The 25050-nt window shown below is 46.7% G+C and overlaps 1 protein-coding gene and 1 pseudogene across 1 annotated transcript in view; both read right to left on the bottom strand.

The window, feature by feature from the left end:
* The window catches only part of LOC142576577 (serine/threonine-protein phosphatase alpha-2 isoform), an 82055-nt gene that overhangs the window by 53293 nt on the left and 3712 nt on the right, over nucleotides 1-25050 (bottom strand). Inside the window, exons 2-4 of the mRNA XM_075686763.1 lie at nucleotides 17839-18201; nucleotides 11040-11144; nucleotides 2828-3051 (exon numbers count right to left, since the gene is read on the bottom strand). Coding sequence (XP_075542878.1) covers nucleotides 2828-3051; nucleotides 11040-11144; nucleotides 17839-18201 — 692 coding nt within the window. The remainder of the gene's footprint in view (nucleotides 1-2827; nucleotides 3052-11039; nucleotides 11145-17838; nucleotides 18202-25050) is intronic.
* Nucleotides 12769-13364, bottom strand: LOC142573843 (tubulin alpha chain-like; annotated as a pseudogene).

A 25050-nucleotide genomic window follows, 5' to 3' on the forward strand; every position in this document is an offset into this window, starting at 1 on the left:
CGCGGGCACCGAATCGATGACAAAACTGGGCCCACCAGCGGCGGGGGTGAAGCGGGCATTAAGCGCTCCCCACACGTGGGTCCATCCCTAAGTTAGTGCAATGCCGGGCCGACCCGCGGAGGAGGTGAAGCAGGCATTAAGAAGTCCCCGTACGTAGGCCGATCCCAAAGATATTGCAATACTGGGCCCACCCGCAGCGGGGGTGAAGCAGACGTTAAGCGCTCCCCTCATGTGGGTCCATCCCGAAGGTAGTGCAATGCCGGGCTGACCCGCAGTGGAGGTGAAGCAGGAGTTAAGCACTATGCATACCGTATTTACCCGCGTATAACCCGCCCCTGCGTATAACCCGCACCCCTAACTTTGAACTCGGCGGAAAAAAAAAAAAAAAAACTCGCGTATAACCCGCACGTTTACCTGAAAAAAAAAAAAAAAAATGAGCGCTAGAAAGATGCAACTCACACTCAGTGATCATTTCGTTTTCAGAACATTTATTCAAACGACCGCCACCACGTCACTGGTTATCCGATTCTTAATCGTCGCCGCTCTCACTACTGCCATCCGAGGCTTCATCGCCACTCTCAAAGACGTAGTCGTCCTCGGAACCATCCAGACTATTACTGATCGCACATTTTTTAAAGCTTTTGCGCACCAAATCGGCCGGTATCGCTTTCCACGCATCCACGATCCACTGGCACAGCAATGGAATATCAGGCCTTCGCACGCGTCCCGTCGGTGTGAGGGCGTACATGCCGTCGGCCATCCACTGGGCATACAGCCGCTTCACGTGTGCCTTGAACGGCTTGTTCAGGCACACGTCGAGTGGCTGTAGCATGGACGTCATGCCGCCAGGTATTATGACGAGGTCGGTGCTGGTCTCGGCAAGGCGAGCCTTCACCGCATCAGTGCAGTGGCCTCTGAAGGAATCTAGTACGAGCATCGACCGGCGTGCCAGCAAGGCACCTGGTCTTCGCTCCCAGATTACTCGAAGCCAGTCACCGACTAGGCCACTGTTCATCCACGAATTTTCTTCCGCACGCACAACGATTCCTGGGGGCAGTGGAATGCTAGGTAGCGTCTTGCGTTTGAAAATCACATACGGGCGCAGTTTCGTGCCGTCAGCCAAAGCGCATAGCATGACTGTGCAGCGCAGCTTGGCATTTCCGCCGGTCAGCACGCTGACTGATTTGGAGCCCTTTTTTTTCATGGTCGTGTCCATCGGCATCTCAAAGTACACAGGTGTTTGATCAGCATTTCCCACCTGAGACAGCAAATAGCTGTGCTCCTTCCGAAGTGCGATCACATATCGTTGAAAGTTCAACAACTTTTCCTCGTAGGCTTCAGGAAGCCGCTGGCACATGGTTGTTCGCCGCCGCATAGAAAATCCATGTCTTCGCATGAAGCGCTGAAGCCATCCACGGCTTGCACGAAACTCACGTGGAATGTTCAATTCCCGGGCCAACTTCAGGGCTTCCATTTGCGTCATCTCAGTCGAAACAGCGTGGCCACGACTTCTCTGCTCCTCAATGAACTTCGCAAGCTGCGTCTCGAGGTGGGGGTACGCGCCAGTCTTCGGACCCCGAAACGCTCGCCTGTTCCGGTTCGTTGCTTCGAGACTCTCTTTTTTCTTCCTCCAGTCGCGAATGCACGACTCGTCGACGTCATGCTGTCTTGCAGCAGCTCTGTTGCCGATTTCTTCGGCAGCGGCTATAATCTTTAGCTTCTCTTTCGCTGTGAAACACTGCCGTCGAGTCGCACTCATGATGCCAAAACAAAGCAGGCAAACAGTGCAAACTGGGGTAAGTACACTAAACAGCGCCTAACGCGAGGCTCAACAATGCTGGCCTTTCGTTGGCCCTTCATCGGCTTGACAAGCGTCGATGACGATGGGGATGGCGGACTACACGGGGAGGCTGCCGCACATTGCGGTGAAGCCGACCCCCCCCACCCCCCCCCTCCCAAGGAAAAAATTCGCAGATAACCCGCACCCCCACTTTTTAAACGCGTTTTTTCACATTTTGGTGCGGGTTATACGCGAATAAATACGGTATTTGGGCCCATCCCGAAGATTCCGAAGGGCGCGTTATAGGTTCCAGAGTCCACAGGGGCATGTGCCATTGATCTTGGACCCTTCTTGCACTATCACCAGGATCGGTCCACATGATGATTTTATCTGTTAACGGACGACGAAAAAAACTAAGGAAGTTAGGCATACACTGCTTTCATCGCAAAAGGCAGCAAACTGTTGACCGCTGAGTACATTGATTTGTCGAAGCTTTAGGAATGTGTGTGAGGAGTGGTGCTTTGGGCGGATAGGGGGGGGGAAGGGGGGTATGCGCTTAATTTCAGGGAGGGGGGGCGGGCCCCCCCGGGCCCCCCCCTTGGGTACGTGCCTGGTGCAGCTGCTTCTCGTTGTTCTAACCGATATATTGTTAAAGTATAAGTGGGTTCGACTGTACATAGACATCTATGAGCCCTTTGCTGGGACCAGGCTTTAGCGACATTATGGCCGGAAAAATGCATGTATGAGGAGGGTATCAGCGGGGTTCTACTGTACCTGTATAATAATTGCAACGGATAGAGTGTCAAATTTCTATAATTGAAAAAACCTCGCAATAAGAACCAGGTGCACTGCATGTGCACTTGGTCATGACATCTTTTACCTGCCTACCAGGACTTTGATTTGCCACACAGCTGCACTATCAGTCATTCGCAGCTATTGTTCTGGCCTGCTTCTCTTTCTCCTTTTCACATATTCGACACAGAACTGCTTGCAACCACTGCCTCTGGAGGGAAATGTAGACAATGAGTAGACGAGACAGGTAATCACCTGGTGCGCCCTGCAGATGAGATCGAGGTCGTGCTTGTGCAGAAATTTGGCGACCACGTCAGCGCCAAAGGTGAAAGAGACGCCACGGTCATTCTCGCCCCAACCCATGATGTCCTTGTCAGGATCAGACCACAGCAGGTCACACAGCAGGCCCTGGTCGGGCACGTCCGTTGGGCGCATTATCCGCCGCACCTGCTCCATCGACTGCAGGTCCGGGCTCAGACCTGCAAGACCACCCACACTTCTGCTTAGTGGACTGCAACTCTCGGAGGTACTGTGTTTACCAAGGGGTGCGCAAATACAGAATAGAGTAAGACCTCATTAAACCATAGCCGCTTAAACAGTAGTTTCATTTTAAAAGTCAAATCTCCGACTCGGCAGCAAATGAACATAATGTGTTTTGTATCTGCATAAACCGTACTAGCTTTTTTAGGCATACGTATCAGTTAACACATAGTGTTTCCACTTTTCGTCGCGAATCACAGCGGTGTGTCGTCCCCATCGGGCGGCTCAGCTGAACAAGCCTCAGAGATCAGAACAATGGCCTCCAAGCACCCTGTTCGTTTGAGCATGAAGCCACACCAACATCATTCCAGCGCCATGCCAGAGCGTAGTCACGTCCACGGTGTAAAAAGAACAGGTGCTTCAATGACACAGGGGCCGCTGGTGCAAAACGCGTCTTACTATTGGTGGTGTTTCAAGTCTGCCCCACTGAACGACAGCACACGTTAGAAGGCTGAAAAAGTGGGAAATTTGAAGTGTAAGCAATTGTAACTGCACGCAAAGTGTGTTGAAAGAAATTAAAACAAATTTCTTCAGGGTTCCTGCCCTTCACTACAATAATTAAGATCCCTCAGGCGCCGGAACAGACAATAATGACTGACAATTCAGTCGCGCTGCGTGCTCTAGCAGACGGCCAGGCGGCATTTGTCGATCCTTCAAAGCGGTTGCCGACAAGCGCTGTGGGCAGACAATAAGCTATTTTTTTAGCAAGGCTCACTTCACAACTGAGGAATCTATCGTCGTCATTCTTGGTAAGCACTTAAAAATTCAGACGAGCTGTTTGAATCGCAAAAGAGGGAAGGGAGGTCTGCATCTCGAGCTGCAACGTCGCCTGGCGAAGACGGATTGTAAGCGAGAAGCGATTCGCACCAAACTGCAACCGCAGAGTTTCCATGTTCAGTGAAAACAGCCGATTGCATGGTTCATAGGATGCTCCCAAATATGGACACTAAGTCCTGCAGCCAGGAGTGTATGGTTGTGAGGAGCATTTCAGCTTGGCGTACGTCACAAGTTCGTGGACAGCGGTACACAATAAAATTTAAAAGGGTCTGAACTTGAGCTTGTCAGTAAGGCTTCATTATGCTGAAACAGCACCAGAAAAGACAAGAAAGAGGGGCAGGACAGGCGTTTTCCTGTTTGTCTTGTCTCACTTTTTTTTTGCTGTTAACCTGTAATGAAGCAGTGCACAATAAATGTGTAACCGTCAGCACATCCAAAAGAGCAAATTTGAGAAATATGGCTAAGCTAACATGCACGTCAAACAAGCCCAAGTGGGCATGAATAATACCAGAGTCACCCGCTACAGTGTACATCTTCAGAGTATGCTGTTGGCAACCAAAAACCCTGAATTCATTTTTTCAGCGTTTAGAACATGGTTTTTAATTAAGAGATTAGCTGTTTCTCAATTCGTGGCTTCTAGAATTCGGACCTTCTGCATAGAATCTGTATGCGAAATGCGCTATGCATCATATTGCTTTCAGTATATACAGTGCAATATATGAATGCTAACTTACTTCTCAGAACCTCACTCCTCAGAACCCTGTTTCGTATGAAATGGGAGCGGGAACACTGCACATTGTGACAAATATAGTAGCGACAGTTTGTTGAAGCAGAAATGATGAAAGTAAATTAGGTAACTAGTAGATTCAGCAAAAGACAAATGGTGGCAGCCGCATTGAGAGAAATACTATATGCTTTTGTTTAGAAAAGGTAAAAAAGCACCGCAACAATTATAAATCACAATTTAAGATTTGTGTAACATAAAGACAATGGCTTAAGGTTTGTCATTCTCAAAAGGGCAGTTAAAAAAACACAGGCTGCAAAGTGCGCTCCCAGCATGGTGGCCAGGGAATGTCTGGAACCTGGCGCGCCAGCCTCCTGCAGCCCCCTAGTCGCACGCCCCCACTAGCGGTGGCCCAACATTAGTGAGACGCGCCGCATGCTTCCGTCGGAGCATCTGTTCTTACACTGTGGTTGCGTCGTGGAAGCTATGACTCGCATCATGCTCGGATAAAAAACACTGAGTGCTCAGCATAGAAGAAAAACTGGACATTGTTCGTGCTACCAAAGCTGGGACGAAGAAGTCGGCACTGGCACGCGACAAGGATCTACCATATACTACAATGTGCGGAATTTTGAATACGAAGAATGCTAACAGTTCCTTCATGGCCCGATTCATAGCTGATCTCCCAGAGTGGGTTGCGCCATTTCACTAGGGAACAAGAACAAGTTGTTCGGCAGGTCTGCTTCGACCGCGAAGAGATATCGGCTATGCGGTTTGACTTTTCACCATCGTTGCCTTTGTTGTTGCCGAAGTGTCACCTAACGACAGTGATGACGACCCAGAAAGCAACAGCACAGGCGATTAAGGGGGGACGCGGGGATCAGATCGCGAAAATCGATAGAAAGATCGATTTTCGGCACCGACGCGTTTCGGTATCTGCAATGCCTAATCTACAATGTATCAAAATGGTTTGACTGAAAATGCACTAAAAGTGCCAGAAAAAAATTAATTTATCAGTGCGTAGGGCAAAAAAACAGCTTTAAATCGCGTAAAATCACCGCAGTTTGCGGAGCCCTATTAGATTTGGAGTCGGGCTTGTAGGACAATCGGAGGAACTTGGGGCGACAGCACTAGGCGAGCAGGGTTTATTGATATTATTTACAGTTGAACATGAGATACATCGACAGTCTAGCGTGGCTCCCAAATGGAGCACGCAAGACGAACATACAGCAATGGAGCACACAGCTCATGAGTGCATTTCGAGCACGACAACGAGCACGACAACGAGCACACTCTAGCAGCCGACAACCGCTGCTTATAAGCACTTTGTGCCCCCTTGATTCCAAGGGGACGGAAACGTTCGTCCAGTCATTGTAAACAGGCTGCCCCTACCCGGGACGGGTTACACACACACACGCACACACATACACACACAGGTGCAATGGTCCGGAGCCGACGTCAGAGGGGCTTCGTAGAACTCGGAGCCATCCCGGGTAGCGCGCCCGGGTAGCACATTGTCTTGCATCCTGGTCGTCAGGTGGTCACGTCCGAACCCACCCGGTACCTCTACATTCCAGAGCTGCCTTTCTCCTTGGTCGCCTCGTGTGTCGGCAAACTGTGACGAATCCTGGGGCCCCCGTACCGCAAAGCACCCTTTTGCCAAGGCGGCTCCCCATGCCGCAGAGAGACCATGACGACCTGGCAATTAACCAACAATGCATAGGGCGCGAAATGTGGCCAGCCCTGCTGTCGTCACCGATCCTCCAAACGCGGCGCATGGTCGGTTAGCGTCGTCGTCCTCGCTCGTTCTCCGAAGGGCGCCGCCACCCCGGATTGATCGACACACCTGCAGCGGGCTGAAATAGCTGCAGGCCGATCCTAACAGCCCTAACTCGTCTTTCCCGCCACCGAACGCCACCATCTTGGTATCGTGCGAAAGCTCGAAGTTTCGCCATTCCGTTTCTGAATTCTTCGGTCATCGCCATCTTGTAACAAACACACAAACACAAAAGAAGCGCTGGTCTGCTAGAGGCAGTCACACGGGCCCTGCGATGAAAGCGGGCCTCCGACTGGTTGCCGTACTGAAAGGCATCTCACCATTGGTTGCTGCTGCAGCAGTGGGCAGGCTCACAGCGGACCGCAATTGTCTGCTTTGAAAACCACGCCGGCATCTTTCTTCGTCTCCCAGGTCAGTGATGGATCGTCGCTCGTTCGAAAAGAACTTTTAATTGAAGCATGCCTTCGGAAAATGGAAGCGCAAGCCTCCTACGGCGAGAAAAAGACGGCGGCCAGCGGGAGAAGCGGAGAACCCGACAGAAAATGCGGATAACGTGCCGCGTTATCTTGCACCGTGCGATTCCAGCAGCGAAGCCGACAATCGCCCTGTGACATCGACACTGATAACCAAGCCACCGGAAGACGTGCCAACAGAGGCCCTCGCACCTGTGCGTACGGCCGCGCAAGTCAGCAAACGAGATCGCGTTGTTAGAGGCGACACGGGTCGAAGGTCACCATCGCCGGCAGAGACGGTGTACGTTTCCGATGCATCGTGCGACAGGGGCATGCAGCCTGCCAGTGAGCCCCAACCCTCGACAAGCTACATACTGTATGGCGACTCAAGGCTCACCAGACGAATCGTCACACGATTCAGACGCACCACGAGCCGCGTTTTGCGTCAGCAGTGACTGAAAAAGTGCAGGCATGTAGCGTTTGCGACTCCCTTCGTGCAGTGTCCGCAACTGAGCGGAAGTTCAGTTTGATGGACCAGCAAGGCCAAGAACAAATTGTGGCCCCTTGTGACTGAGTTCATTACTGTGCAGGTTTCCGCGATGAACTCTTTGATAACCCTGTGCCCAAGACTCCAACAGCATTCTGTGGGTGTACACTGCGATACTAGGCTTGGTCTGGCAGTGAAAATGGTGGTCATGCACTACTCCAGAGGGCTCAAGAAAAGAATAAAGAACGCCTGAAGGCATACAAAGCCCACCAAACAAAGAAGAAAAGGTGTAAGAAGATGCCTGACAGCAATGATTCAAAATATTGCAGTCCTGGTGCTTTTTAATAAATTTGCAGTGCTTTTAAAACTTCGCAGCCAGTTTTCTCAATTGCATTTTTTTTGTCAATCACCTCGCTCGTGGAAAGCGTAGCACAACAATGGCTGGACCAATTTTGGTCCAGTTTGTTTTGCTGTGATCCACAAGCTGTGCTGTACTTAAAGACAGTCTTGAAATGTTTTTTTATCTTTCCATTATTTAATTATTTCACAATTACTACATGGCTCCATGCAGTGAAGCACAGTCATGTGCGTGTTATGTTGAGCAAAAAATTATTAGCGCACTAAAAAAAAAAAAAAATTGAACACTGTCTTGATGTAGATTAGACATTTGGGCAAACATGCAAAGTATTCCCAGCTCCCTGTCGTATTTCGTTACTCTGCCAGGCTTTCCACAAGCAAGGAACTTATAAATTCGTATAAAACAAAAACTAATGAAGATATCCTAATGAAATATAAGATTTGTCTCTTTATTGCAATGTGCAGTGTGTGTGCCAAATTTCAGCCCTTCTTTCAAGAAACAAAAAAGTTAATTCTGATCCCGTTCTCCTCCCATAAGGCCCGACAGTGGTGGAAGCTGTGGGTTACGTACTGGAAAAAAGCAACACTGTACTGGAAGAAAGCAACGCATCACTACAATAGCCGACTCTTGAGTGCAAAGCGCTTGATCAAACTCCGGGCTGCACTCCACATTACTGATTCGAATGCACCAAAGGACATCAACGACCATGACTAGTTTTGGAAGGTACGACAACTTCTCAGAACATTCAGGCGGCGATGTCTGGAGTTGGAGCCTTAGGAGCACTGCAGCAATGAAGAGCAAATGATCGCATTTACTGGACAGATTCCTGCAAAACAATTCGGTAAACAGAAACCGAATACAGAAGGGGTGAAGGTGTTTGTGTGATGCAGCTCTGACGGCCTCGCCCACGGTATTGAACTTTATCAGAAAAAGGGCACAGGTGTCGGCACTGAACATTCGCATCTTGGACTTTGCAGCTCTATTGTGATGCGGCCGGTTGAAAATTTGCCTAAAAAAAGGAATCTAAAACTCTTCATGGACAATTACTTCACTCCCGTGAAGCTCTTTCTTGAGCTGAAGGAGATGGGAATTTCGACAAGTGGTACAATAAGGGCAAATCGGTTACAAGGCTGCTCAATGAAAACTGAGAAGGAACTAAAGGACGAAGGAACGAGAAGCTCTGACCAGAAGATTTCCGAAAATGAGGACATCATTCTTGTCTGTTGGTACGACACGGTTATTGTAAACATGGCTTCAGCCACTGTGAACAGAGGCAAAGCAGGCACAGTGAGAAGGTGGAGTGAAGCATCAAAATCGCACATTGACACTGAATGCCCTCAGGTCACTGTTCAGTGCAAGTACATGGGGGGTGTTGAAAAGATAGATTTTTTTTTATGTCCCTTTACCCACTGCTAACTACAACTAGGAAATGGCTGGTACGGGTGATCGCATTTTGTTTCGTTTGCACTCTGCAACAGCTGGTTGGAGTGCATTAGAGATGCGAACAACGCGCAACTGCCAAGAAAGAGCACATCAGATTTGCTCGCATTGCAGAATGACATTGCCAATAGCTTAAACAAAACACTTCCAAAGAAGCGGGGCCAACCGAGTAACGAAGGCCCAGCAGTGGTCACTGAGGGGCCTCGCAATGCAGAGCCGCTGCCAACGAACACAGCGCACTACGACGGCAGCAACCCAATGGGCCTCAAGTTATGAATACGCCAAACGCACAAGGATGCAGACGCGAGGGCTGCGCATCCAAGACCCGCGTTTGATGCCGCAAATGCGGAACTTTTCTCTGCTTGTCCTCGCAGAACGACTGTTCTTATCTACTTCATAAGTCTTGAACAAGTGAATTTTCTTGTTAACCATTTGTATTCTCACATGGAAACATTTATTCATGCCTAACGAGTAGTTAGAAAATTTAAAGAAATATATACTTAAGTGTTTACACTCATGCAACCGCTTCGAGGCGCCATGTCTATGTATGTAGACATGAATAAAATGTACTCAAATACGAAAATCTTTGCATCATTTTTTACTTTTCTCTGGTCTGCTAATCATAAAAAATCAAAAAAATATTTTTTCCTCTGAACAGATTTAATTGGCCCCTAAAGGGATCATCGAATTGGAAATCAGGAAATCTGTCGCAAAATTGAATGTTTACAAATTTTGGGCAAGCAAATACGGTGCTGAACACAGTCAGAAGTCTCCTAGCAATGAACAACAAGAATCTACCAAGCTATCAGTAACGTAGGTACATAGAAATCAGGACTTTCAGTACTCGTAAGAGCACACCAAATTAGTGTGCCAGCACCGATTAATACGGGTGTGCGAATATCGAATATCACAGAATCGAACAGCAAATGTTTAAATGATTCTTGAATTTGTAGAGACCTGCACAGCAACACATATTGGGCGTGGCCCAGAGACTTTCGTGCTCAATGCTGCCCAAGCGAGCGCTTCACTTCGTTTTTGATGCAAGAGGAGAACCATGCATGGGAGGCGGTTCTTTGTCACTGCTAGCGCTTCCCGACACTGGCCCAATGTGGCGATCGTACACACAGCCGCCGAACACTAATTTGCAAAACGGCACCACATCAGCCGAGGCCACCTTTGTCGCTAACAAGGGTCGTCCGGGTCGACAGGACCAATCGAAATAACATGGCCGGAGGGAATGGCAACAAAAGTAGTACGTATTTAATAAAGTGTGAAAGCATGTGCGAAGATCGGGCCGCCCAGAGGCACGCAGATATTGTTAAATACGCTTGCCAACGAAATTCACACCACTTTGAGAGCCTTCAACCTAACCTGCACGCGTGATGTCGGGACTGATCACTGATGAGCCACCTGTACGTACTTATTAGCGGCAAACATTTGGCAAAAGCTTGCAGCCTGTTACCACATCGGCCAGCGGTGAATTTTCGTCACGGCCACACTGCCTTTGCCATTAGGCCTATAATTGGTGCTACATTATCGGGCATTGGAGACTTAAGTTACACTTTGATGCCGAATCAACGCAGATGTATTCGCAGGAGTTGCGCGACACTTGGAAAGCTGACAAGTCGCAAACAAAAGCGAGACTGCAGTTGAAGGAGGAAGAGGGGATCGCGAGCGTCACGAACTTGCCGTGACCCTCCAGATTTCAGTCACGTCGAATGTGTGGACGAGTGCCAGCAATGAACGGAGCACTGTTCGAGTCACGTGATGCGTGTTCCTTTCTTCCGTCACTCAGATTCGCTTTAGCATAGCCCACCCGCCATAAACTTGGTATAGCCCTTCAGCATTTTGTAGAAAAACAGAGTAAGAGTCCACAGAGGAGGTGACATCTCAAAAAGAGCCTCTCACGTACCTCCGTGCATGCAGAAAATTTTCTCGTCCACTATGGCAGCCACCGGTAAGCAGTTAAAGCAGTCCGTGAAGGTCTTCCACAGCTTGATGTTGTACCTCCTTTTGCCTGTAACAGCATAAAGAAAAAGGCACTTGCGAGGTCAATAGGGCTGGGAAACCACAAGCAAGGGCAGTGAAATAATACAGCTTGCTTCAGAGCAGTTGCTCTGCAACAATTCATACACTGTCTGCCACGTCTGTTTTTTTCCAGGCGGTAAAAAGAGGCCAGTAAAAACATTTTTGCAACACCTGTGGAGTTCATTGGTCACATACTCAGATTTTATGCCAACCACGAATTTTGAGCTCCACTAAAATGCAAATGCATCAATAAAGCTTTTGCCACTTCTGGCACACTACCAAAGCAACTGGCAGTACCTACATGCATCTCTAGCTAGGCCTGAAAACCGTATAACTTGAAAAATAACTACAGTGGAAGCTCAAAGAATACTAAAGGTTGATTTATTACTTAAATTGACAAAATAATTCACAGGCCTTGAATGGTAAAGATGCTTCGAGCAGGCCCTCTGCTCTACAGTTGCAGGCAGCTAGATTAATTGTGCTGTCAACGGAAAGATTCATGAAATAATCAACAGCCATAATTTCAGTTGCCATTATACACTGGTTCCATGGAGGGCAAGTGTGGCAGTGAATAATGGAGCAGGTCCAAACATTCAGGCTCTGAGAATCAGTCGATGACTGCATTTGTATTTTTTCTAAACAGCCATGCTGCGAACTTGAAGCAAACAATAAAATCGCGAAATTATTAGCGCTCTTACAGAAATTTTAAGCATGCTCTTAAAATTTGGTCTTTGCAAGTAAATCCTAAAAGTTGGCTAGCTTCTTTCCTCAACCTGACAAGTGGCAGTACTCGGCCTCCGTATCACCTCAACAACCACTTGCAACCAAGGCTAACCGACACCAGCGTGCAACAAAACTTAACACCACAAGAGGGCATTCTCTGTGAACTATGCATGAAGGGTGCAATCTGGTGGAAAAAACTCCAACCAGTCTCGCACCATTCACTGCAAAGCCTGTAGCAAAAGAAAATGTCTACGTCGATACGCTGTCGCCAGCAGGGGTCAACTGGATTTTGACCTTTTTTTTTTCCGATAGGCCATACTTGCACAGTGGCAGCTACAATTCAAATGGCTGTCTCATTCCGAATTAATCCCATTTAGATAAACAGCGATTAGTCATGCGAGCTGCCGAAGCACATTGCCTAGTCAACGACAGAAAAAAATTTACTTCTGGAGTTTTACAAGACCGAACCAGGACCTTATCTGAGGCACGCCATGATGGAGATTAATTTTGGGCACTTGGAGTTCTTTAATACGCACCCACTGCATGGTACACAGGGGATTTTTTTTGCACTTTGCAGTCAACAACAGATTCAAGCGGCATTGTTACAGGTCATGAACACCACGAGAAAGCAATGGAAGTGCATCAACTTGCGTTTTTCTTTTTCTTGCTTTGTGTACTTTTCATTCGGCACACTAGGAAATGTGCACAGCAGTTCCTTGGCATGGTATTGATACATGCATATTGTGTGTTTCTTGTGGGCGATGCACGCGGGCACCCTGATGAAGACGGCGAACGCTCTCTGGCTCTCGAGCTGTCAGCTGAAATGGCCAGCGCTGCATTATCCTTTTTAAATATACTTTGTAAATAGCCTCCCGTCCTTAATCCTTCGTTCACGTAACATTTTGGTGGAGGTGCGGGGTAAGAATAGAGTTGTAGGGTTCCACGACTGCTGTAGAGACCTGTGGGGCTGGGTAGATGGCAAACTCAAGCTTGGACTTCTTGCGATAGTCAACGGAGAGGCCCTCCATGAGGAGTGAAGTGAAGCCAGAGCTAGTACCACCTCCAAAGCTGTGGAAGACGAGGAAACCCTGCAGGCAGGCCTGTGTACTGGTCTGCCAGCTTCCTGATCTGGTCCAGCACCAGATCCACTATCTCCTTGCCGATCGTGGCCGCGAGCATAGTTGTTTGCCGCATCCTCCTTGCCGGTGATCAGCTGCTCTGGGTGGAACAGCTGCCTGTAGGTTCCAGTGCACACTTCGTCTACGATGGTTGGCTTCAGGTCCACGTAGACCAAGTGGGGCATGTGCTTGCCGGCGCCCATCTCGCTCAAGAATGCGTTGGAGGAGTCGTCGCTTCCGCCAATGGTCTTATCGCACGGCATCCGATTGTCCGGCTGAATGCCATGCTCCAAGCAATACGATTCCCAACACGCATTGCCGATTTGTACGCTGGCCTGGCCGACGTGCACAGAGATGCATTCACGCATTGTCAACGGTTAGGGAGGATGTGGTGCCCAAAAATATGTTTACTCCGACGCCGACAAGGAACGTCCCTAAACCAATGGGTCTTGCAATATGGAATGTCCATAAACCATTATGGCCATGCAATTCACGTGCACGTTCATGCTGTCCTCTCATATGGCTCGCCAAACTTACTATCAATAATGTTTACGCTCCAAACTTTGCTACACCCCTATACATCATTTACAGAGGTTTTTTAGCGCACAAGAAGGGACGAAGGACAGTGGCAAGACGCGGACATAGCGCTGTGTCCGCGTCTTGCCACTGTCTTTAGTCCCTTTTTGTGCGCTAAAAAACCTCAGTTATGAACCAACACACCCTAACCTACGCTCTTTCAAGTATCATTTACAGGTTGAACTGTTGATTGATCGAAGCCGTTCAGTGCTCCAACGCTACAGAAAGACTATTATAGAGGCAACGATGGAGGGCTACGACTCAATTTTGACCAGCAGGCAGTGTTTCACGTAGCATTCAGAAAATGGTGCAGGAACACTGTCGTGTCTTGTCCCCCGCTGGAATGCAGTCACTGCTGAAAGGAATCAAGCTCGTGACCTTGTGCTCAGAAGCAGAACGCCACAGCTATTCAGCCGCCTCAAAGGCTGAAAAGCAAACACAACAGTGCTGTCCTACGAAAAATGTAACAAACAGGACACCGCCAAGGTTGCGACGGCATTCTTGGTCAATCACTTCCATGGACGTCACTTTGGTGCACATTTGACTGGGGCAGAGCCAGCGGATACGGATGCTCCTGCGAGGCATCGTGCAGCATGTCTCGTCACACACAAGCAAAAACGCAACCAAAAGTGATCAATTGTGTACCGGGGTTCTGGCCGCCACACCAAGACCTACGAACAACAGTGACAGGGCAAGGTGGGAGAATCGCATGGAAGTGGCAACCTTGGGCGAGAGCAGGCCTGTCTAATCCATAAGTGGGGTTTTACGTTCGAAAGCTATGCCTCGGCTACGGGAACCGCTGTAGTGGACGTCTTAGAATTCACTGGCACTCCCGAGGCTTTAGCAGCAAAATCCCAGCACGTGGGTATCTTGTTGAAGGAACGATGCTGCTACTGCTCAGAATTAACTCGCGACCTTCTGCTAAGCAGTAGAATGCAATAGCTAACAAACACCCAAGTCATGCAACACGAAGAAGGACCCAACACAACTTCCTCGAGGCAAATGGCAGCAGTTGTGCCAGAGTAGGCCATTGGCCATCCAGAAGAGCTAAGGTTGGGGCTAGTTGGTTGTACGGGTTCAATGACTGCAGTGCGCTACTGTGAAGCAAGATGCTCTCACACAAAGAAAAGACAAAGGCGATGCACATGTCTGGTGTTGTCTTCGTCCTTTGTGTCCGAGTGTCTTGCACCACAACAGCACACTGCAGTTATCGAACATAGCCCTCTGTACCTTTACGATGTCTGCATGGCTGCTTTGCAATTAAGGTTGCCATCTCTGGAGTGGACAAGTGAAGATGGACGGGGCGGCTGGCAGCAACTGACCCTGCCAGTGCCAGGAGCCGCCAGTCTGTACGTGCAACAACGTGGTACTTGTTTTAGCACTAATGTGTCACAATTTACAAGAAAGGTGCTGCACATTTGACGACTAACACGGCTGCAATAAAGCCTCATTAATTCAACATCTGCTAATTCAGAAAATCTTATATCTTGGCCTCACCCTTTGGTCGCAGCGGGCCACATGCGTTATTTAATGGCATGAGACTCTCGTTAATTCGGGTGTATGTGGCTGCACACCAATTAAATCGGACAACTCTCGATGTGCGGCGAGCTTCGCAAATGTGCGACGCAAAAGTGCAAAAGTGGTGCTAGCGGCCAACTGAAATGAAGCGGCAGAGTCCACGTTGCCACAGTTATCAGTGGAAACTGTACGGGAACTACAGAAACGCCAAACGCTTCATTTCTATTCGTGCGTTTACCGCTACACATGACCCGCATTGGCTGCATGTGCTGGCAGAACTGCATAGTCACCATCCCTAATCATGTCGATAAGGACCGCGATTTCGTTCACAGTAGTTGTGGCAAAAAGAAGTTTTATTACTCGGTGTGCACATTGGCCACTTGCCCACGGAAAACTGCACGGTCGCCATTCACAATCAGGTTGATAACGACTGTGGTTTCCTCCTCAGCGACTGCAGCGAGCATTACTTTCATTTAGACTCTGTACTCGCATTGGCTGTGCATCTTCTGAACTGCGCAGTCATGATGTACGATCGCATCGATAGTGGCTGTTTCATTTGTGGTGGTTGCCGCAAGCAGTTCAGTCAAACCTCGCTAGATCAAACACTGATATATGGAACACTTTCTATATCACCTGGAAAAACGCATGTATTTTTAATTTTTGTTTCAAAAGGTGTTGGACGTAAAATGGATATATCGAACTCCGCCAGCCCAGACCATGTGTGTTCTGCTGACAGGCACTGAGCTTTCCCGCAACACTCTCGAAAATAGTGGTGGCGTGATGGGCGTTCCTGACTGCTGTGCACAACAGCTGCACAGATCGATTGTGCCAAGGGCGCCTTTAAACTTACCGGCGTACGCACGCAGTGGCTTGGCATGTTCAAAGTCAATGACACATTGCATTTGCCGCACTGACTCCTCCTAGGTGCCGCGCCATGGCCACATTGTGCGCCTGCCCCGTGCCTCGCGAGGAATGGTAGTTGGCTTCCACAAAGATGCATGACGGAGTGCATTCACTGGGCTCCCTCATAGACACTATGGCAGACGCCACTTAATACTTTGTTGCCGACAGTGTTTGAAAATGCTTCGATTGACAGACATGGAGATCGCAGCGAAAGTAGCAGCCAAACGAAGACTCTGTCAAAGTTGATCCCTCACGCACTGACGTTGCCCCACTCCCGACTTCAACTGGGGCTATAGCTGCTTTGTCCCTTTTACATCGCTACTGCGGCACAATAGAGGGCACAGGCCTATCGCTTGTGAATAGCTTAGAATATGTTGGGAACACCGTGTTTAAGCATGCGGCTGCCAATAAGGAGCAGGCTACACTGCTACGGTACTTTCAGCCAAAGAAATAAATACTTTGTGTGAAGCTTCAAGTCGGTATTTACTGCACCACGATTGGTTTGTTGATTGAGTTGTACAAAAATCATGTAAAGTCACATAAACAGTGATTTTAAACATCAAATTCTGGCTATATCGAACTATTGCGGTATCACCGTGCTGTTTAATATATCGAGGTTCGACTGTAGTTCTGTTACGACTCAGGACGTGCAACGCGCACAATGTTTAAAACATGGTAGAAGCTGTAGAGATTAAGACCAATTCCACCGTGGCTCGCATGCTCAAATCAAACCCATGGCTACATCGCCATGAACGGACATCTGCTGCTGACTAGCTCACTGGTAAAAAAATGATTGTGATGCGTGTGCGATAGTGTAAAGCATGCCTGCTCGGACGAAAATAGGAGTCTTGTGCCATGGCCAAACAGGCTGCAACACGAAAGAAATCGCGAGGCCCTCGGCGCTGCGAGTGCTAATCAGTCGGGAGACGAGAATTATTGCATCTTACACCGACTTAGGGCGAAATATAAGGTGGATGCGAGCATTTATTTATTGTTTTCTTGATAAGCTTGATAATTCAACAATCGGTTAATCTGGCCATACGAAGAGAGGTATTGTGAATGGTTAGGGCCAACAACAGAACTGGATCCACAACAAAGACAAAACCACCGTTATGTTTATGACAGCAGCATAATACTAAGAACGTATATACAAGCTATCGGCAATTATAAAAAGGAAATCTGGTCTGTAATTGTTATTGAGCACAAAAAGTAAAAGTCTAGAAACTCAAAAGTCCGGACTGTCCTGCTAAAATTGGGACTCTTGGCTAACTTACTCGCAATGCAAGGGAGCCAGTGGTCCACTGTGAAGGCACCACATCCCGTCATTTGACATCCGTTGTTGCTAGAGCATTGTCAACTTTCAGCATGCGGTGCTATAGTTCCACACCTTTGGTTCCACATGTGCAATAAAAGCTTGCATGGCCCTAACCACACGTCTAACTGAGACAAACTACTGGGAAATGTGGCATCCTCTAAGCAACCCCCAGTTGTGCTGTCACCGAAAAAAAATATGGGATGCTATGAATAGGCACACTGTGGCAAGACAAAGGCACCAGCCTACTTTTTAAAAATTCCTGTGGTGCTACTGAGGCCAAATCTTACCATACTGTCGGATACACCATTTTGACAGCTTGGAATGGCCCAGAGGGCTGCTACGGCCGTCCCTTATTGGCTCAAAAGGCGACGATTGCACAATTTGACAACCTACAGAAAAGCGCACCATGTGTGTGTAAAGAACTTTACAAGTGCCACAAGCAAGGGCAACTCTGAGGCAAGCAGCACAAGCAAATTGGCCATAGGCACACTACAGAGCACGCACACATGCAAGAGTGGGGCACAACGCACACTCATCGTAGAAGCCGTAGATGCGGTTGATGGAGGCACACTCATGATTTCCGCGCAGAATGAAGAAGTTCTCCGGGTACTTGATCTTGTAAGCGAGGAGTAGGCTGATGGTCTCGAGTGAGTGTCGTCCCCGGTCCACGTAGTCGCCCAGGAAGAGGTAGTTACTCTCGGGCGGGAAGCCCCCATACTCGAACAGCCGGAGCAGGTCGTAGTACTGGCCATGAGTGTCGCCGCAGATCTTGAGTGGGGCCTCCAGCTCCAGCAGGATGGGCTGTGACAGGAACACCTCACGCCCCTTCAAGCAAAGGCCGCGAATCTCGTTCTCAGACAGCTGCACGTTCTTGCCCGGCCGCGAGCCTCTGACTGTGGTTGAAATAAAAATAATGGGAGAGCCTTAAAACAGGGAAAGGGTCACTCGTGCCACTGCTGCACACTGCAAGCTGGTCCTCGGCAAAGTTACAAGGATCACTACACCAATGCTTTGGGTTCAACGTGGAGCCAGCACAAGTGTAAACCAGAAATTGCAGTGCTTCTACAAGACAGCCGCCTCTTGCAGCAGGAAATGGCGCAAAGAATGAAAGAACAGCAATAATGCTCAACCTGTTCTTATCACAAGCTTACGGTGCTTGCTAGCTGGGGCTTTGTCATCATCTGCCACATTATCAAATTCGCAGCCCATCTCCAGCTGTGGGAACAGCTTGTGACTGTAGTTGAGATTAGACTGTGGTTGAGATGTATCATCGATGTTAACAACTAATCCTCGGCGCTTTTGGCGTGTCATTAATCCCAAGCATAATTCTGACATCGTCCTTACTGATCATGACGGCACAGCGTTAACTGACACTGATTGTTCCGAACTACTGAACGAAACTTTTTCATCGGTATTCACGCGCGAATGTTTGGAACCGTTAGCCACCATGACTCGCACTGATTCGTTTATGCCGGAAATAATAATTACCGATTCTGGAATTTATTCTCTCCTCACTAATCTTAAGATTTCATCTTCCGCTGATAATACTGGCTTAAACAAAACAATTCTAAAAAATATTGCCCCAATCATCTTTCCAGTACTGTCCGCCTTATTTTCACAATCACTATCAACAGGCGCTATCCCTCACGAATGGAAGGTGGCTAAGGTAGTGCCATTTTTCAAGTCTGGGGATCGTTCTTCACCGCTTAACTATCAACCAATTTCTTTCCCAAGTAACATTTGTAAATTAATCGAACATATACATTCCCAGGTCATTAACTACCTTGAAGAACATAACCTCATATTTAAGCAACAGCACGGTTAACGCAGAGGCTATTCATGTGACACTCAGCTCGCTGGTTTTATTCACGACATACATTCATAAATAGACACCTATACATTCATCAATAGACACCAATCATCAGACTATTTGCTGATGATTGCATCATATATTGTAATATTCACTCTAACTATGATCACGACATTCTTCAATCTGACCTAAACGCAATAAACGTATGGTGTTCAACTTGGCTAATGCCTCTAAATCTTACTAAAACTAAATTCATGTCTTTTACTAATCAGGCGCGCCGAACATCAACATCTTACATCTTAAACAACAGCCTTGTTGAACAAGTTTCCAGCTACAAATATCTTGGCGTACACTTAACCCCTAACTTGACGTGGAATAATCACATTAACCATATCCTCGCTTCTGCAAACCGTTCGCTTGGTTTCCTTAAACATAACCTCAAACAAGCTCCCGTACACTAACGCAAATTGGCATACACAACACTAATACGCCCTAAAATAGAGTACGCGTCAGCCATATGGGATCCCCATCAAGCATACCTAATAACTGACTTAGAAGCCCTGCAGAACCGTGCTGTACGCTTCATCTTTTCAGATTATTCACGAGAAACAAGTATAACAGCATTAAAAAATCGCACCGAACTTGAAGCCTTGTCACTTCGCCGTAATATATCTCGTTTAACACTATTCCATAAGCTCTACTATCACGTATCCCTCATAACAAGTTCATGCATAAACCCTCATTTTTCCGCGTCGGGATCATTCTTGCAAAGTTAAATGCATAATGTGTCATTCCCTCGCATTTGGTCAGTCATTCATACCTCGCACCTCGAAAGAATGGAATAATCTGCCATCGCACATTGTCACCGAAACAAATGCCTTAAAATTTACAGACGCTCTACGCAGTACCATGAATACCTAATATATCACGTCTGACTCTCTGACTTGTAAACATATTTTTTTTTCTTTTTTTGTTTGTTAATGCGCCGTTAACCAAGCTTCCACGACAGTGTCACATTTTGTACAAACCATTTAGAGTTGCTGTACTGATAACTATCATTATTTTTTGTGTTTGTACGTTGATGCACTGTAATTAATTCTTTCCCAGTTTGTTTTTCCATTGTATTTACATTACGCACTGTTCCCCTCACCTATGTAACATTTACCCTATGTAATACCCTCCCTAGAGGGCCTAGGGTTATTGTGAAATAAATAAATAAATAAATAAATAAATAAAGTGCACTTACTCTAAACAAGTGTGCAAGAGCAATAGATTCTGCTCGACAGGACTAGCTCTATGTGTTGCTTACTGCACCTTCTGAACACTCGTGGTGTGCAGAAGGTGCAGCGAGACTGCACAAGCCTCTCGCTTTACAAATGTTTGCTTGAGCGCTCATGATTCGCCAACAGCCTTTGCCAGCAGTTGACAGCATGACGAGGCAGGAGTGCGAATTAAACACCACCTACTCGGCGATGTAGGAGACGAAGTGAATGTTCGGAAAGAGAGATGCTTTCACAGTCCCGCCCCATGTTCTTCCGCTGTGGTGTGGTGGAAACCGAGTGCCGAAGTCGTGCAGGAAACCTCTGCCCAAACTTTGGCTTCGACATCAAAAAAAGAAGCTATTTGGGCCGCCTGCTACAGTTCCCGTTTTGATGAGGTTTCTAATGTACTTAAAATCTGACAATAGATGCAGAGAAACGGAATAAACCCCTTCTCTAACAGGATCCACTTTTTTTTTTTTGCATGTGTGTGTAAAACATCAACGTTTGAAGAAGATGTACTAATGAGCACTTTCCCAGAAGCTGAAAACTAGGGAAGCAAGCAAGAAACAAGACAGCGAAGAAAAATATTCTGTGCATAGATGCCAATGCTTTCCAATCTCTTGTATAACAGTGCAATACAAGGCTTGCTGGCACAATGTGTTCTTTGTGAGCCTTCATTTAGAGGTCGCACTTCTCCAAAAGGCACAATACCGACTAGTACAGTCAGTCACATTTCCAAGTTACACAATGAACAAGTTGCCATTTAAGGTGCAGCTGCTACTAGGAGAGCATCCTAGAGATTATCAATGCATGTTTTTTTATATTCGCGGCTCATGGAGTCAGGGAAAGTCTTCTGCAACGAAACTACCCACCTGGTCAGCGAGTCCTGCACCCACACATGTGGGCACCCAACAGAGCGATAAAATATCGCGTGGGGTCCCCCTTACTGGGTTGCATCTTTCCCCGAAACTTTAGCTAAACTAAATGTCCAGAAGGCATTGCTGTGCAATTTGTGGCAGAAACCCATGTTCTTGGCAGCATGCCACCGCAAGCCGATGCAGGAGCAAGTCTTGCAAGAGCTGCCCCGGTGCCAGGCAAGCACTGCTTTCTTCATGCCAAAGAACAAGGGGGGAAAATAAGCTAGCAGCAGAGACAGCACTTCAAGTGAACTATATTAGGCAGGTTGTAATGCAAGTACTCAAAGGGGGCCAGGGCATGTGCCACTTTCATTTCTTTTTCTTTAGCCCATAAAGTCCAAGCACTCTTCAACATAAAAAAAAAAAACTCCGAGCAACCTGTTCATCTTTATTTCTGGCCATGGAGATTAAACCTGCACCAAAAAAAAGAAAAGGAAATGACGAAATGTTATAAATGAATTAATCACCAAGTACCCACAATTGAAGGCTCCAGCATATGAAAAACGCTGTTAAGGCATTTGTGTTGTCTCCCACACTTAAATAGGAATGCTGATGTATCCAACATGGAATATAAGAAACACATTGAGCTTTCTGGGGTTAACTTCATTCTGCATTATTCATCTACCCACTAAACAAGGTTCAAACATGCACGCCCTTCGATGCCCTTTTCATTAGAAAGCAAATGCCTTGATCACTTGGTCGCAGCAATGATGATATTTTCCTCTGTAAAACACTCGACTCTGTCATGCAACACAATGCAGACTGACCAAGAGTTGTTCAACAAGGCAAGCCTTGACAAAGGGTCTTGCGTCATGTCTCTTAGTCGAAACGATGCCCTCCACCCAAGACTTCATCGACCACTGCTGATCACTTCAAGTATCCGTCATGCTGTGAAACTTGATCTTGTTTGGATAATGCAGATTGATGACAGCACTCTACAAGTTCTTCCACTCGTTATAAGTTCACAAAAGATGTAATAAGAAATAATACATGTGCCACACAGGCAAGAAAAAAGGACATCTGTTCATTAATGCCTTAAGTTCCCTAATCACATTTTTTCCGGCGGAGATACCACATGGTCCAAATTTAATGACGATGTCGGTGACAGCACCTTCTGAAGTGAGCAATCATGAAGTACAAAAAAAAAATAATTAATATGAGTTTACAAGCTTACATTGTGAAATAAAATAAGCGTACTATGGTGCTGTCAGCTCGAGTTTGTTGCCGTGTTTTAGAATGTTGAAACCAACTATATAGCAACTCCATTCATTGCACGTCAAATCCGAAGTCCAAAAGCAAAATGGTGGCTGCCCCTTCGAAGACTTTGCAACACCGACCTGAGGAAGTTCACAAGATGCAACTCCTGACAGGAGCACTGTAGTTGAAAGATAAGTATAAACTACTTTTTGATGTCTCTGACAATATATTGGAAGTGCTTCAATCAATCAATCAGTTGATGTTTTATTAACATTATTTGAAATAGAAGCTTTTACAAAAAGAACATTTTTCTGTGCATTGTAATTCAAATGTGCCATATTTATACTATGCCATATTTTATGTGCAAGCTGAAGCTGTAATCTTATTTTACGTCTTCTGAGGGTAAACTAGTTTATATGAAAAGGCAATAAATCATGAGCTTTCAAGCAATTCTAAACACAAGTGGCAGCTCTGGCTGCCATAATGGACTTAACTTGCACTTTCTGAAAAGCGCAGCCCACACAATTATCAACATCTACGTGCACTTCCATTGCTGTGCTAAGCTGTTCAAGCTGCAAAGGTACACACAAAAAAAAAGAAAGAAAAAAGAAAGAAGGGACAGCACTTGCAGCTGCGCAGCACCTAAACTCTTCTGCCGTCCCTGTCACAGCCTACGACATTGGTGCACACGGCTTTAAGTGAGCGGCTTCGAGACTGCATGGATGTTATGCATGAACAGCAAGTGTTGGCGCAAGCCTTAAACTAGTCGAGACAACTCGCAGAGAGAAAACATTGCCGGGGATGCTTACACATACCTCGCAACAGACAAATGGAATGCACACACGTACACAACATGATCAGAGCCGCACTACTGCTTCTCAACATGCAATCTTAAAGGTCAGACCAGCCATGAGTATGCAGTGGATGTTGATCAAGTAGCAGCACTGAAGAAGTTGAAATGCCAACTGCAACAAAATTTCACTGTGGCTAAATTGATTATAAATGAGTAGCGTGTACTACTGAAGCAATCCTGGCAAAACTGCAAGTCTGGACATCGTAAAATTTTCTGATCAGGTTTATTCGATTCAGCCCAGTTTCTCTGCACCTTCTGCAGCTATTAACAGTGCATGGTAACCATGGTGCAGCGTTGCACCCTGCACCTCCGTGTTCAATTGAACGGGGGTGCAAGGCAAGGTGCCATCACAGTGCAGTATGCCCTTGAACCTTGCAATAAGTTAATTGTTTTATTTGTAGTGCCGTGCACCTGTTCTGAATCGAACAGACCTATTAACAGCCTTCAGGTGGCACCTAGCAGATGACACATGCATCCAGTGCTCAGAGCACATGTAGCATTAATCCCAGCACGTGGCCTGCATGATTTTGCTGCGCGATGCGGGCAGCCAAGGACACTGCCTCACCTCAAAGGTCATGCCAAACAGGAGCATCAATTTTTGCAAGTGGTAATGGCAGCTTACTTTTCTTGTTTTAGTAAAAAAGAAAGTGTGTATTTTAGCTAGCTTTACATGACCACATCCACTCGTATTACAAATTTAAAAATTTGCACGGAGGCGGCTTTATATCTACGCTATCTGAAACTACGATTTTTACGAGGTCCAAAAGTAAGTCGCAGTTTGCCTTTAAGCTCTTACAATACAGCATGACAGAGTTATGTTCAACTTGCATGCACATTTTCTTGTTTTTTCCTTTACTTTTAACCCTGCTTCCATGCCAGCTTATCTCAATCTCTACCCAGGGTTCTAACATTACAAAAGCACAGTTCGCAAGTGCAAGTTTTGCAGTTAAGGTCCATCCAAAAAACAAGAAAATGCAAGGCTAGCAGGCACGAAGGAAATATCTTGTCCTTGGGCACACTGCCAAGCAGCAGCAGGCCATAATGTGGTCAGAACATGGCACAGATTGCCTGCACTCCAACCTGCTGCTGCTTTTGTTTTAGAATATATAATAAAAAAAAAAAAGACAGGAAGAGCAGCCTGTCATGATCTAATCAATGTTGTACACAATTAACCTGGTGCTTGGTCAAAGCATTTGACAGACAGAAAGTCAAAGCTACCGCAACAGAGAATGATGACAGCTCAACACCACAAAGCTGTGATCGTTCTTCAAGGTTGCAGGAATATGCAACCTTGTTGAGAGTCAATGTGAAGGTTCAAGATTCACCTACCTCATAAAACTAAAACCTTAAGGCAATTGCTACTGTTGTGGCACTTAAAATAATACGCTCCTGTACAGTAATTCTGAACAGTGATCTGGGACTCGCTATGCAAGCGATTTAAAAAAAAGTATCTTTGTCTGAAGGTAAGCACAAATTATCAGCAGGATATCGGAAGCACAAATGAAGCATGTATGTCATTAAACAAGTTAAGGACGACTGTTTTCTAATCATACAAGCGAAAGTCGCCATTGCAACAGCACCATGTCAAAATAATGAGAAATGCTTCTCACTATGTATGAAATCAATAAATGCTAAGTAATGCTGTTGCAACAATGAAAAATGTAAGACATTGTTTAGTATTTATGAATTTAGTTCTACACTCA

Source organism: Dermacentor variabilis, chromosome 3 (genome assembly GCF_050947875.1).
Source record: "Dermacentor variabilis isolate Ectoservices chromosome 3, ASM5094787v1, whole genome shotgun sequence".
NCBI lineage: Eukaryota > Metazoa > Arthropoda > Arachnida > Ixodida > Ixodidae > Dermacentor > Dermacentor variabilis.